The sequence below is a fragment of the Penaeus vannamei genome, unplaced genomic scaffold (genome assembly GCF_042767895.1).
Source record: "Penaeus vannamei isolate JL-2024 unplaced genomic scaffold, ASM4276789v1 unanchor4858, whole genome shotgun sequence".
NCBI lineage: Eukaryota > Metazoa > Arthropoda > Malacostraca > Decapoda > Penaeidae > Penaeus > Penaeus vannamei.
In genome coordinates, this window is record NW_027217837.1 from 1 (window position 1) to 13,352 (window position 13,352).

General features: G+C 39.9%; 1 protein-coding gene across 2 annotated transcripts; it reads left to right on the plus strand.

Moving 5' to 3' along the window:
- The first annotated feature begins 7 nt into the window (after positions 1-7).
- LOC138861350 (protein still life, isoforms C/SIF type 2-like) lies at positions 8-11,131 on the plus strand. Of its 2 annotated transcripts, none has more exons than XM_070120367.1 (7): positions 8-133; positions 300-487; positions 702-878; positions 1,683-1,828; positions 2,034-2,264; positions 3,915-4,112; positions 10,644-11,131. In XM_070120367.1, exons 1-7 carry the CDS (start codon positions 50-52, stop codon positions 11,102-11,104), a joined length of 1,485 nt encoding a protein of 494 aa, XP_069976468.1. In that variant the 5' UTR covers positions 8-49; the 3' UTR covers positions 11,105-11,131. The 2 variants fall into 2 exon arrangements, with proteins under 2 accessions (XP_069976468.1, XP_069976470.1); XM_070120369.1 differs by having other exon boundaries at positions 26-121.
- Positions 11,132-13,352: the final 2,221 nt, after the last annotated feature.

Here is a 13,352-nt window from a genome sequence, read left to right on the forward strand (position 1 = left end):
CATTTCTGACTTCCTTGGCAAAATAAAGAAGGGGCTGGAACTTCATGCCATGTGCTTTGTCTTTAAAACGGCTGTAGTCTTCTTGTGCAAAGAAAGACTAAGACAAAAGAAAAAGTTGATGGTTAGTGCTGTTGTAAGTGAGACTGGAGATTTTTGTTTGTTTTGTGAAATACATCTCTCAAAATACTGTCAATATTGTATATACCGTTATGTTTAAATATCTTGTTCTTTGGAAGTTGTTTACATAAATGCTTCTACATTGAAAAAAGCATTGTCAAAATATTTGCTTCTCTCCACAGGGAGTCCCAGGCAAAAATAGTTCATCAGAAGTAGAAATAATAAGGTATCAAGTGTTGATCCCTGTGACGGAGGTTCAAGTCCGTGCCTCCTCCATGAAGGACATGGACTCTCATTTCCTTTGGGAGCTTATTCATCTAAAGAGCCAGCTCCAGAGGCGGTCTGAGAAGGTTTACCACTTGTCAAATAGGTGAGAAATAATGTTTGTCATTACTTTAGGGCTTCAATAGACATCTGAAGTAGTTTTGGTTTCAGTTTCATAAACTGGTTAAAATTTTGCAAATATTTTTTTTTTTTCTCTCTCTCTCTCTTTCTTAAAAGTAAAACCTATAATTGAAGATAGTTGCAGAATTATGGTGTATGCATGAAAAAGTAATCTTTTATTTCTGTTTTCACCCTTACAGCACATCAGAATTCCGCAACGCTTTCTTGAAAACTATTCGACAGATCATCAGAGAGTCAGTTCGCAACATGAACATCCCAGCAAACAAGCCATCTTCATCTTCATCCAATATATCTAATAAGGGAAACACTAACACCCTGCAACCATCTCGCTCTGTGCCAAAGAAAAAAGCACCCACGTCAGTCTAACATTTGTTTTTTGTTATTGCTTGTGTCTGCATAAATGTATTCACATCTAAGATCCTTCATTTGTTCTCTGTACATTTGGAGTTTGACTCTGTATTCATGATTTTGTGATAATCACTGCAGACATAGTATCAAAAGTCAATTTCTGTGTATAATCAGAAATGTTATGCAGTTTTTTTGCTCAGAAATTAATAAATGTGCTAGTAAGCAGTCAATAAATGCATATATGGAAATTAAAATATAGGGCTAACATTCATGACTTTGGCAACTTCATTCTGGATGATCAAGTTTTTATTTGTGTAAATAGTAATGTAATTGACAGTATTCAGTTATTTACATGTTCAGTAATTACTTGCTGCTTTTACTGATGCTTCTAAAAGTATGTCCCCCAGAGATTGTAAATTTATTTTATATATTTTATGTCTTGTAAATGCAACTTGAAAATTTAAGTTTGAAGAAGCCAGTAAATTGTCATCAGCATATTCATATGAGAACTATGGATTATGAATATAAAGTAATGTAGTTCTTAAATGATTCTAGTTGCATATGAATGTGCATTTGATTTACTTGATTCAGTGAAGTTAAGACATGGCAGGAAATAGAAATTTAAGTTGAAGAGCCTTAAATAGTATAGGAGAGTTTCTTCAAATGAATCATGATGCACTGGAATGGCCTCCCATACATGAATTATGTTCAGTTCAGAGTGGCTTCCCTTACATGATTCATGGTGCCATAGAATGGCCATCCCTACACAAGGGTCTGTCAACAGTGCCCTGAGTGGCCCTTTCCTCCCACAGAGTTCAGTCAGCCACCCTGCAACGGCACTCAGCAGGTAACATAGACTATGACAACTTGGAGAGCTACGATAATGTGCCTGAGACGCAGATTGGGCATGACCAGTCCAACTTCCAAACACGTAGCAAGACCGTGTCGGACGGCATGGGTGAGTCCCGCCCGCCAGCCTCTCCCAGGCGGCACCAGTGAGGGTGGGGGTCAGGGAGGGAATATGACATTATGACCCGTGACTCAAGTGAGCTCAAGGCCGTTGTAACATACTGTGTGTGAAAAAATATTCAAGAAGAACAGTGTTAACCTGAAGGAAATCACCTGCGGTCTACAGCTCACTACGCGTCCTCTCCCACCACCAGACGAACTCAGTGACTCCACCACCAAGAGCGACGGCGGCAAGGACGAAGTGGGAACGCGATCGGAGGGCGAGGAGGAGGTCATAGAGAAGAAAAAGGCGACCCTAGGCCGGACCCCCAACCACCTCTCGCTGTCCACCACCTCGACGCTCTCAACGGGCTCCACTGGCTCCATGGCCAAGCTTATCCAGGCCAGCAACCAGCCATCCCAGTACCAACCAGCCAAGAGTGTTGGTAAGCAAACCCTCATTGAAGTGTGCATGATCCCTGGTAGTGAATTGCTGGTGTAGATATATGATGGTAAAGTAAAAAAAAAAAAAAGAAAATTATTGCAGTGCATATTGCATTTATCTGTGCTTCTGTTATGTTTTAGACAAAAAAGATAACAAACTAAAATATGTGTTTATAATGAATAGATATTCTTGTTTTCTCTGTTTTCCAAAGTGAAGTTTAAAGTATAGTAAGCAGTAGTGATAATTTGTTTAACCGTGAAACTGTGATGATTAGGAGTTTTGTTGGCTATAATGATATACTATATTCTTAAGTGTTGTAGTTGTGTCAGTGATTATACCACAATATATGAGTTTTTTATGTATTTGTGTGTACAGTATTAATATTACCCAAGGTCAGTGTAACCCAAAATCTTTTTTATTTTTTGATTTGATATTCTTTACTTTTTTTCATGATTCTCTCCAATGACAAATGCTGTGTATGACTGGAGTTCCAATCACACCAAACCTAGCTAGTCACTGTCATTTCACATCCTGTACATTAGTTTGAGTTTCTTTGGTCTCAAAAATATCAGATGGGAGAATGTTATTAGCTGATGACTAGAAATTGTAATGAGAGTTAAATGTAAGGGATTTTATATTTTCACCATTCTTATTCCTTACTTAAATATCATTATCAATACATATAAATAAAACTATATTAAATAAATACTTATATATGTTGTATGCTGTGTACAGGCAAGCACATACATACATGCATACATACATACATACTTACATACATACATACATATGTACACATACATACATGCATACATTCATCCATACATGAAGATTAGCACTTGTAATTATTATTGTCAGTCAGTCTTCTACATAAATTGTGGCATATGTACACATACAAGCATATATAAGTGTTCTGTATTTTAAATCTTCTTTATTATATTTGTATCCATAATGGCATAGCTGACTCAAGTAATTTTGCATGACCCCCTTTTGTTCCACAAGTAATATCAAGCCTGTTTGTTTGCCTGAATAAATTAATGTAACTAGGATGTTTGCCCAGTTGTTTCTTGATCATAGTTGTATCACAGTGTGGATATAATCTGAACCAGAAACATGTCCATCAGCAGCATTATCATAACCCAGTTTATCTGTTTTTGAGCATTAATGCAAGTGGAAAAGCCTCAGGCAGCACTGCCTGTGTACTAGCTGCTGCTGTAGTAGGTATGGAGGCTCTGCATGTGTAAGGGTTATCTTTCTCTGCCCTCAATATATCGTTTTAGTTATTTTTAATCTTACTTGCATTGACAGTAAATGATACAAGCTTGATATGCGTATTCATTATGATTTATTATATATTTAGAGCACGAAAGTCAGACCCGTGAAATATATACATATATAGTTCCATTTCTTTTTTTCTTTGTTTTGTAACATATGTTGCATGGTTTGAAAATATAAAATACCATATGCCCAATTTAGATATTTGGTATTAAGTGAAACACTAGCAGATTTTTAAAATAAACTCAGAACTTTAAATTTACTTTTAACATGCAAGTCATCTATTCCTTAGAAAAAAATTAAATATCAGAGATATGTTGCACTTTGTTTCACATTTCTCTTGTGATTATAATGAAAATCCTTATGCTTATTTCAGGTTCCCCAGTGTGGAAGCCCCGTGATGCCTTCGCCCCAGGTGCAGGCAGCACCTTTGGTGCAGGTGCCGGAGGTGCTGGTCAGCGAGGAGAGTCACTAACACTGCCTCGTGCAGGAAAGCCCAGTGGCCGAGAGGATCACTTCCTGGTCTACGAGGAATATGGTGGCAACATCTACATGAGTAGCAAAAAAGACACAGGTTCTACCAAGACTCTTCATTACTGAGGCACTGCTGTTCCCCATGATCAGCAGGCTTCACCACTAACAGCTGCCTCTCCTCTCCTGACTCCGTAACAGCTACCTACTAACAGCGTGCCGCTCGCAAGTCAGCTTAGAACCCTCCCTTCAAACTAATAACATCCTGCTGCTCACACGCCGTGAAGTCCTCCTTGCACACTTCTTATCCTTTAGCATGTCACTGATAACATTTAATTTTTCTTTGAATTCCATAACCTTCAGTGATAGGATTTAGGAACAGCTTCATGTAGCCAAAACATTTAGGATCACTTTAGCTTGATCCTGATGCCCATCATTTGTTAGTGATCTTTACTGATCACAACTGAAACGCTTCCATTGCGGCGATGTTCACGGGAGTTCCTCGTGTGGCCACAACCAAATAGCTTCTTTACTATTAGTTTCAGATGAAAAAAGTGTACAATAAAGTTTGAGATTGTTTAAGCATTTTATATGCTGTAAGATGTGAATCTCAAATGGTGAATAGTATTATCATTATACAAAGAATATAAACATTCAAGTGGTGCTCCTGCATTTAGAGCTCGAGTGAGAGAAGGTTGTTCTGATAAATGCAGCAGTGACAGCTTTAGCTATTTCATTGTGTTGTGACTAAGTTGTTAAGGTCCCAGACTTATTTGTCCTACGCTTTGGAAGGCTTAGCCCCTGTCATTTGTTCATCATAGGAACTCAAATCATTAAACTTCTTAGAGAGAACACAAGAGTTGACTACTTGAACACTGCTCCTGCTTGAGTACAGAACTCTTAACTTTTAGGTACAAGACTTGGGATAAATACCGAATGATATTTTCTGCGGGTATGAAAAAGTCTCATTGTTGCTATATTGGAGTTGTTGCTTGTACATATTTATGTGTAAGGCAATCAATACTTGTGGAGTTTTGCTGTATGTTTAGGAAATGAATTTATAGTATATGATGACTTTTGATTTATTAGAATGAAAGGAAGTCACAAGTGAAGAATGCTTAGTATGACAACCTGGCAGCAAGTTTGATAAGCAGTTATAATGTTTTTATACTGAAAAATATACTAAAGACATGACCATCTTCCATCTACCATTACTGTTGTTGCTGAAAAGTGGGAAGAGAACAGTATTTTACTTTTTTGTCATGTGATAAGAGATGTTATTGATTATCATTTTATTGGTAACAGTCAGCTCTCATTATTTGGAGTTCATATTCTCAGAACAGAAAAATAATTGAACAGACCTATTACTGTTGAAAGTTGACAAATTGACATGCACCCTACATTTTGTAGAGCCCAAGTGATTGATGATTGTTCAAGGAAAATATAACCACTTAAAAAATGAAAAAAAGGAAAATAAATTGAATGTTGGACTCCATACCAACTTCATACATTCCACTTTTGTTGCCGGTCTGTTCTCTAACCACAAACTTTATTCCCTGGATGATGTAGACATGTTTATATTTTTGGTGGAATGATAAATAGAAAAAATAAGATTCATGTAAGGATTCTCCAATGTTAAAGCACTGAATATATCTTTTCAAGAGATTTTGTTATTTTAGAATCTAATTCATATATCTTTTAAGATTTAATGAAAGGAATCATTCTCTTTATGTGTGTATAGTTGTGTATCACATTTAATAGTTAACATATTCAGTGCCAAATAATGTTGCTAGTCAATTAATAGTCAATAGGCTTACTATAGTGGTGTCTGCTCCAAGGTACTCTTTAAATCATAATGTTTGTGTTCTTAAGCTTAGAAATGTAGGAAGTGGTTACGTCTCACCACTGAGCCTCTGCTAGGCAGTCCTTCGCATAGCACCTTTGATCTCTTTGGCGAGGGTGGTATCTCTCATGTTATAAGGTTGGCTTGCAGAAGATGACAGATATTCAGAGCTAGTCCTTCCTTAAATACAATTGTGGGAAACTTGGTAGGATTGAAGCAACTGTGATTTATGTCCTTCAAGCCCCAGCAATAGTATTTGGTATCTGGTAACTAGAATGAGCACAGAGGAGTTTCTTCTGAGAGCCAGCCACTTCCCAAGCCTCTGAGACTCACCTGTCGTCAATCTACTCCTGCTTACATAACCCCAGGTGCTCAAAATTGACTTTGAAGAAAAGTAAACCTTCTGTGGCTATCTGTAAGCATCATGGACATTACTGAGACAGTTCCTATGCTCTTAATTGCATCCCTCCTGCTTATTTAGTAGAGACCTTGAGAAGTGTTGCTTTTCCATTGTAAAAACAAAGAAACAGTTTGATTATATCATAATAGGCACAGTTCTTTAAAGTTTTTCCTTAAAATTTAAATCATGGCCATCTCCAAAAATAATTGTGAATATGCCATCTCGGTTTTCAGAAATGTGCACAAGTTCAAAGAGAAATTTCAGTAATAAAGAACAGAAATGGGTTCCATCAGTCCACATTAGCATTGGCATCATTGGTAAATGCAGTGAGTAATCAGCACAGAATGGCAGTTTGCAGGCAGTGTAGGGGTGAGCCAGGGGAATGTTTCTTGTACAGGGGCATATTAATGGCATGTGATATCTTGCTATCAGTTATGGAAAGTAGTAGTTACCAAATCAGCATGGTTCAACAGTCTATTTTCTTATCCAAAGACTTAAGGTTGTCCTTCAGATATCTACTTGGCGGTTGGTTGTCTTCTTAGGTAAAGATAAGAACTTTTAACCTCTCACTTGTGAGTGAGTGTACTGAGTGGCCACCCTCGCCCACCCCTCACCCAGTCATGTTCATTGCTCTCAGTCTCGCTTCCTCATGGGTTGTTCAGGAAACTAGTGGGGGTTTCATTATCTACCACTGTTATCAACACAGGCAGACCTGCACAGTTGACTGTCAGTGTAGCTTATTTTTTTGAATAAAGAAAAAGATATTTCTAATTATCTTATAGGATTCTTTTTTGACAAAAGATTAGTATATATGAATAAATATGTATGCTGTAAGACATTCCAGGAGCATAGACAGTTTGAGGAGACTTTGTACGGCCATTTTATACTCTTCATAAGGACAACTTTTGCTGTTTATACTGGCATAGTAAAAGGCAATATGATGACCCACTGTGCTTCATGTTTTGCTTTCTTATGTCTGTGGCTTGTGGCTGCCTCCTCCTGGCCACACTGCTGCTGACCTCAGCTTACCCTATGTGGCATCAGGACCTGCCTGCCAGTCATGCTGTCACCAGGAGGCAGGACCCCCCACTCCTTAGAGTGATTGCCAGAAAATATCGAATAAGTAGAGAGCTGTTGTTGATTTTCACTTGTTACATGTCTTGGTAACGATGGTGTACATTTCTTTTAGTGTTGTTTAGACGTTGTCTAAGTACATTCTAATTAGTGGGTGTCCTTTTGACATCCCTTTTCTGAAAATGATTCTAGGATAGACTGGCAGATGGTCACCCTCCTGTAGAGGCACGTACAATCATTATGTGTAGAGCTCTTGGAAATATTATGCCATAACCTTGGATGTCCTTCAAAACGGCTCAATTTCATATGGTAGAAACATCGAATAGTGTAGCTCGGGGCCACCTGCCACTCTTGACTTTCTATGGTGTCACAGCTCTTAGAATGTGCTGTGAGTCCATCTAATCCTCCCATCTCCAGCCCTCACCTGCACCCACAACTTCAGCCATCAGTTGGTTTGATATCCTTAACTGCCTCAGTCTACCTTTTTATTTTTGTCCACTTAAGTTGGCTTCAGGACATCAGTGAAGTACTGAAAGTTATCAAACATTAGAGATGACATTCTGTCAAAAATATCTCATCCAGTCAAGACTAGTTCTGTGCAAGCACATGGTATATGTCTGGCATTGGCACTATGGTGAATGTACATTATTTATGTATCATACAGTATGCATTTGCTATTATGTATATATATATTTCATGTTTTAACTTCTATTTATTCTTTTAGTTCTTTTAATTATCTCTTAGTTTTGTCAGGAAGTCAACATTTTAACTTCTGCCACCTCAGGTTGAAACCATCTTCTGTCCAGTCAGAGGACATAAACAATCTGACAGTTATTACTTTTGGTAATTAACTTGACATCTGTTATCATTTATTATCCCTCTTAGTACTGCTTATATAAGCCATTGTATTTCAAATATGTTTTTAAAAAATGTTCCCACTTGTTTAAACACTTCAAATTGGTGAAGCCTGATAATTGCCATAATGTAAAAGGATGGCAAATGGATGTGTTTCAGGTTTCACTGCATCCAATTAGGTGCAGGAAGTGGTCTCATGGAAGACCTGAAGCACAGATTATCTGTCCTGACTTATGGTAATTGCTTATTATTTCTTTTTTTTCCATTCTGTATTAATCCACTTTCTTGATTGGTTTCCTTTTTATCCTCGGAAGTATGCATTACCCCTCCAAGTATTCATATAAGTGTTCCCGTCCCATTTATATATATATTGGCAGACAGAGTCTATGGGTGTGCCTAATCTGGATCATTAATGACATTTCTAGGCATTCCCTCACTGTCTAATTGCTGACAATAGAACTTCAGCTCTGCTATATTTTCATTCCTTCTTATCATCCAGTTGTAAAGCTTATTGTTCTATGATTTCCTTCAGATTTTCTTAATTTATGTTGGCACTTTGATATTATTTTATGGTTTGTTTCTTGATTTCTATCACCTACCCCCTCTGGAGTTTGCAAGACCCCTTCCTCAGTGTCCCCCCGTTCTTGAGTGACACCTCGTGTGACGGGCACCACCCCAGCACATACAAAATGTTTTATCCCTCTAGATCATCTACATTTCTCTAAATATTAGAGGCCAACATGGGGCACCAATGACATTGTTTGAGCCTGCACCACTTATGTACCAGCAACAGAGGATATATAATATGTAACTAAGTAGCACAGACTTGAACTGACAATCTGAGGGCTCCCATGTGGGTCTCCTAGCAGCAATCATGATGCTCCAGGGAGGGCTTCGAACAACGCTCAACCCTTCTATAGAATACTCAATAAGAATATTCTGTTTTCAGACTGCAAGTAATATGATAGTTTGCTTGTGAAAATATTTGACTTTATATCTTAGGAGAACAAAGTTACATCTGAAAGTGTTCAATAATTCATGAAAGGGTTATATTGTATGATAGAAATGTATACAGACTAATGTATTGTGTTAATATCATTAAACTATTTATACAATGCATGAATCTCTCATATCCTTCACTAATATTAACATTTAAAGTAGTGTGCCTTTGCTCTAACAGTCATAGCTGCTTGAATTATCTAGATTCATCAGCCTTAACATCCAACACATCATAGTAGAAGTAATATCATCAGTTGATAATCATCAGAGTAGAAAGGAAGCCTAAAGTGCCCCATTGATCTGAACTGTAATGCACTTTGGTAACAAACTTAATGGTTATAAATGCTTTCATGTGGTAGTTTCTTTCTGTTAATGTAATTATTTTTTTTTAATTTGAGTTGAAAATAAGAATAAAACTGTAGTATCCAGATACTCTTGTACATACAAAAGTATGATTTTATATAGAAAGAGCCTCAACACTAGTATAAAAAGGTTCTTTAAGAATGTTTTTTTTTACAAGAGTGCAATAATTAAGGATTGTTTTGAAAAGCTAAAATATGAGTTGAACAAGTTCTAAATAACTCCAAAAAGCAGAAAAGGTATCTTTCTGACAGTATCTTTCACTGACAAATCAATAGTTACCAGAAGATAAGTTTCTTTGCATCTATGCATGCTTGCTTTTGTGTGAAAGGGTGTGCAAATCATGCTTATGAGAAAATTACATAAGAGCAAGAGAAAGAGAATCTTGCAAATACCATGCTTGATATACTGTGCAATTTTCTGAACTGTTCCACACATTCACCATATATATATGGCAGGTAATAGTGAGAATTTCAGTAAACACCAAATCATGTAAAGATCTTGCATTTTATTTTGAATTACTGACAAATATGACATTTTGTTTTAGTTGACAGATATATTAGGCAACAGATAACAGGGATTTTATTGTTCATATTAGAAATAGTGCAAACCAAAAGTATACTACATTACATTACCAGTTATGGTAAGAACAAAAAGTGGAAAATGCATTCACAATTATTGACATTCTCTGGATTCCTCAACATGCACATATTTGTAATCTTTCTTCTCTCCTTGCCTCCCTCCCTCCCCCTATCCTCCTCTCTCTCCTTCCCTCCCTCCCTCCCTCCCCCTATCCCTCTCCCTCTCACCCATTTCTCTCTTTACCACAAGGCAGTATATTCTAGTCCTCAACCATACATGAGTGGTGTACTTTGATGAATTGCATGACTTGAGAAAAAACTAACAGCAGACACAATGACTTCATGTACTAGCTAACCAAAATAGCCATTGAAAATTCTTGCATGTCTTGGCTAAAATGAATGTTATTATTTTTATTTAATTAAGAATCTAAGATTTTTTCTTTTCATGAATATTTTCAAAGAATAGGATGATGATTTCCAGAGAATGATTATTTAAAGTGAAAAATGACTTGTTTGCTCCAGATGATGAAGTAAAAGATACAGCCAGTAGAAGTGGATGTCCAAGCATACCAGTTATACCAGGGGTTCCAATCCCCACCAATGGAAGTGCTCATAGTAGTAGTCCAGCCTACACGTGTGGAAGTGTCACCACGCACCACCTACGACCATCCCATCTATCTACTCACTACACTGACCAGCAATCACAGGGTGCGATACACAGACCTTCACATGACTCTCTCCGACCTGTCTCAGTGAATGGGAGTTCTTTTCATGCACCTTCTCCGGATGTAGGGTCGTGTGGAAATATTGGTTCAGGAGGAAGAAGGGGTGTGCATGGAGATGGCCTAAAGAGTTCTCCTTGGCCAGGTTTCCCTTACACTGGGGGTGGGGAGAGCCACCCAGAGGAAGACATGGAAAGTGTACTTGGCAATGGTACCATTACTATTGATGCTCTCCTCCAGCAACTGCGAGCACTTTCTTAGTTACCTTTTCAATGCAGTAAGTTAGTTTTAGATTTGATTATTTTATTACACATGCACACACACACACACACACACACACGCACACACGCACACGCACACGCACACGCACACACACACGCACACACACACGCATGCACACACACACGCATACACACACACGCATACACACACACTCACACACACACACACACACACACACACACACACACACACACACACACACACACACACACACACACACACACACACACACACACACAAACACACACACACACACACACACACACACACACACACACACCCGCACACACACACACACACACACACGCACACACACACACACACACACACACACACACACACACACACACACACACACACATTGCAACAGGAACAACGAAGGGAAGGGCAAGAAAACACACGAATATGCCGAAGGCCTTTTCACTATTGCTTCGTCAGGATATGCCCTGACGAAGCAATAGTGAAAAGGCCTTCGGCATATTCGTGTGTTTTCTTGCCCTTCCCTTCGTTGTTCCTGTTGCAATCTGTTCAACATAAATTCCACACAACCACACATAACCACACACAACCACACACACACTGCACACACACCGCACACAACCCCACACACACATTACACACAACCATGCACACAACCATGCACACAACCAACACACACACACCACCACCAACCACACATAACCACACACAACCACACACAACCACACACACACATCACACACACACTACACACAACCATGCACACACACACCACAAACAACCACACACATAACCACACACGTAACCACACACGTAACCACACACACACACACTTCTCTACCCCCTCCCCCCTCCCTCTATTTCTTCTCTACCCTCCTCCCCCATCTCTGTTTCTCCTTCTTCCCTATTCCCCTTCCCCCTCTCTCTTTCTCTGTCTCCCTCATCCCTCTCTTTCCTTCTCCTTCTTTACCCCCTCCCCTCACTCTTTCTCATTCTCTTTCTCTACCTCCTTCACCCCTCTTGCTTTCTCCTCCTCCTCTACCCTCTCTTTCTCCTCCTTTAACCCCTCTCCCCTCTCACTCTTTCTCCTACACACCTTTCTCCTTCTTCTCTACCCCTCTTTCCCCTCTCTTTCTCTTCTCCTATCCCCCTCACCCTTTCTCTTTCTCATTCTCCTCCCCTTTCTCTTTCTCATTCTCCTCCCCTTTCTCTCCCTTTCCTTCTTCACAACCCCCTCCCCCACTCTTTCGTCTTCTTCTCTGCCCCTCTCCCCCTTTCCTCCTCTGTCTTTCTCCTCTTCTATCCCCCTCTCTCTTCCTCCCCCAAGCCCCCTTCTCTTTCTCATTCTCCTCTCCCCATCCCCATTTCTCTTTCTCTTTCTCCTCTCCTCTCCCCCTTCCCCCTTTTTCTCTCTCTTTTTCCTTCTTGTCTACCCCCTCCCCCCTCTTTTTCGTCTTCTCCTTCTCTACCCCCTCCCCCACTCTTTCGTCCTCTCCTTCTCTGCCCCTCTCCCCCTTTCCTCCCCCTCTCCCCCTTTCCTCCTCTCCTTCTCTGCCCCTCTCCCCCTTTCCTCCCCCTCTCCCCCTTTCCTCCCCCTCTCCCCCTTTCCTCCCCCTCTCCCCCTTTCCTCCCCCTCTCCCCCTTTCCTCCTCTGTCTTTCTCCTCTTCTCTCACCCTCTCTCTTACTCCTTCTCTACCCCCTTTCTCTTTTTCCTTCTCTACCCCCTCTCTCTTTCTTCTTCCCCCCCCCCCTCTCTTTCTCCTCCTTCAATCCCTCTCCTCTCTCTCTCCTGCTCCTTTTGTACTGTCCTTCCCTCTCACTCTTTCTCCCTCACCCCTCTCTCTTTCTCCTTCTCTACCCCCCTTTTCCATCTCTTTCTCTTTCTCTTTCCGCCCCTCCCTCTATCTTTCTTCTTCTCTATTCACTCTTTTTTTCTCCTATACCCACTCCCTCCTCTCTCTTTCTTCTATACCCACTCCCTCCTCTCTCTTTCTCCTATACCCACTCCCTGCTCTCTCTTTCTCCTATACCCACTCCCTCATCTCTCTTTCTCCTATACCCACTCCCTCCTCTCTCTTTCTCCTATACCCACTCCTTCCTCTCTCTTTCTCCTTCTCCTCAACCCCCTCCCCCACTCTTTCGTCCTCTCCTTCTCTGCCCCTCTCCCCCTTTCCTCCTCTGTCTTTCTCCTCTTCTCTCCCACTCTCTCTTTCTCCTTCTCTCCCCCTCTCCTCTGTCTTTCTCCTC

What these genes read in the sequence shown, in the direction of transcription:
- LOC138861350 (XM_070120367.1), top strand. Translation starts at nt 50, where the DNA reads ATGTGCTTTGTCTTTAAAACGGCTGTAGTCTTCTTGTGCAAAGAAAGA. An exon ending in AGTTGATGGTTAGTGCTGTT is followed by an intron (nt 134 to 299) that starts GTAAGTGAGACT and finishes TTCTCTCCACAG; the next exon opens with GGAGTCCCAGGCAAAAATAG. An exon ending in GTTTACCACTTGTCAAATAG is followed by an intron (nt 488 to 701) that starts GTGAGAAATAAT and finishes TCACCCTTACAG; the next exon opens with CACATCAGAATTCCGCAACG.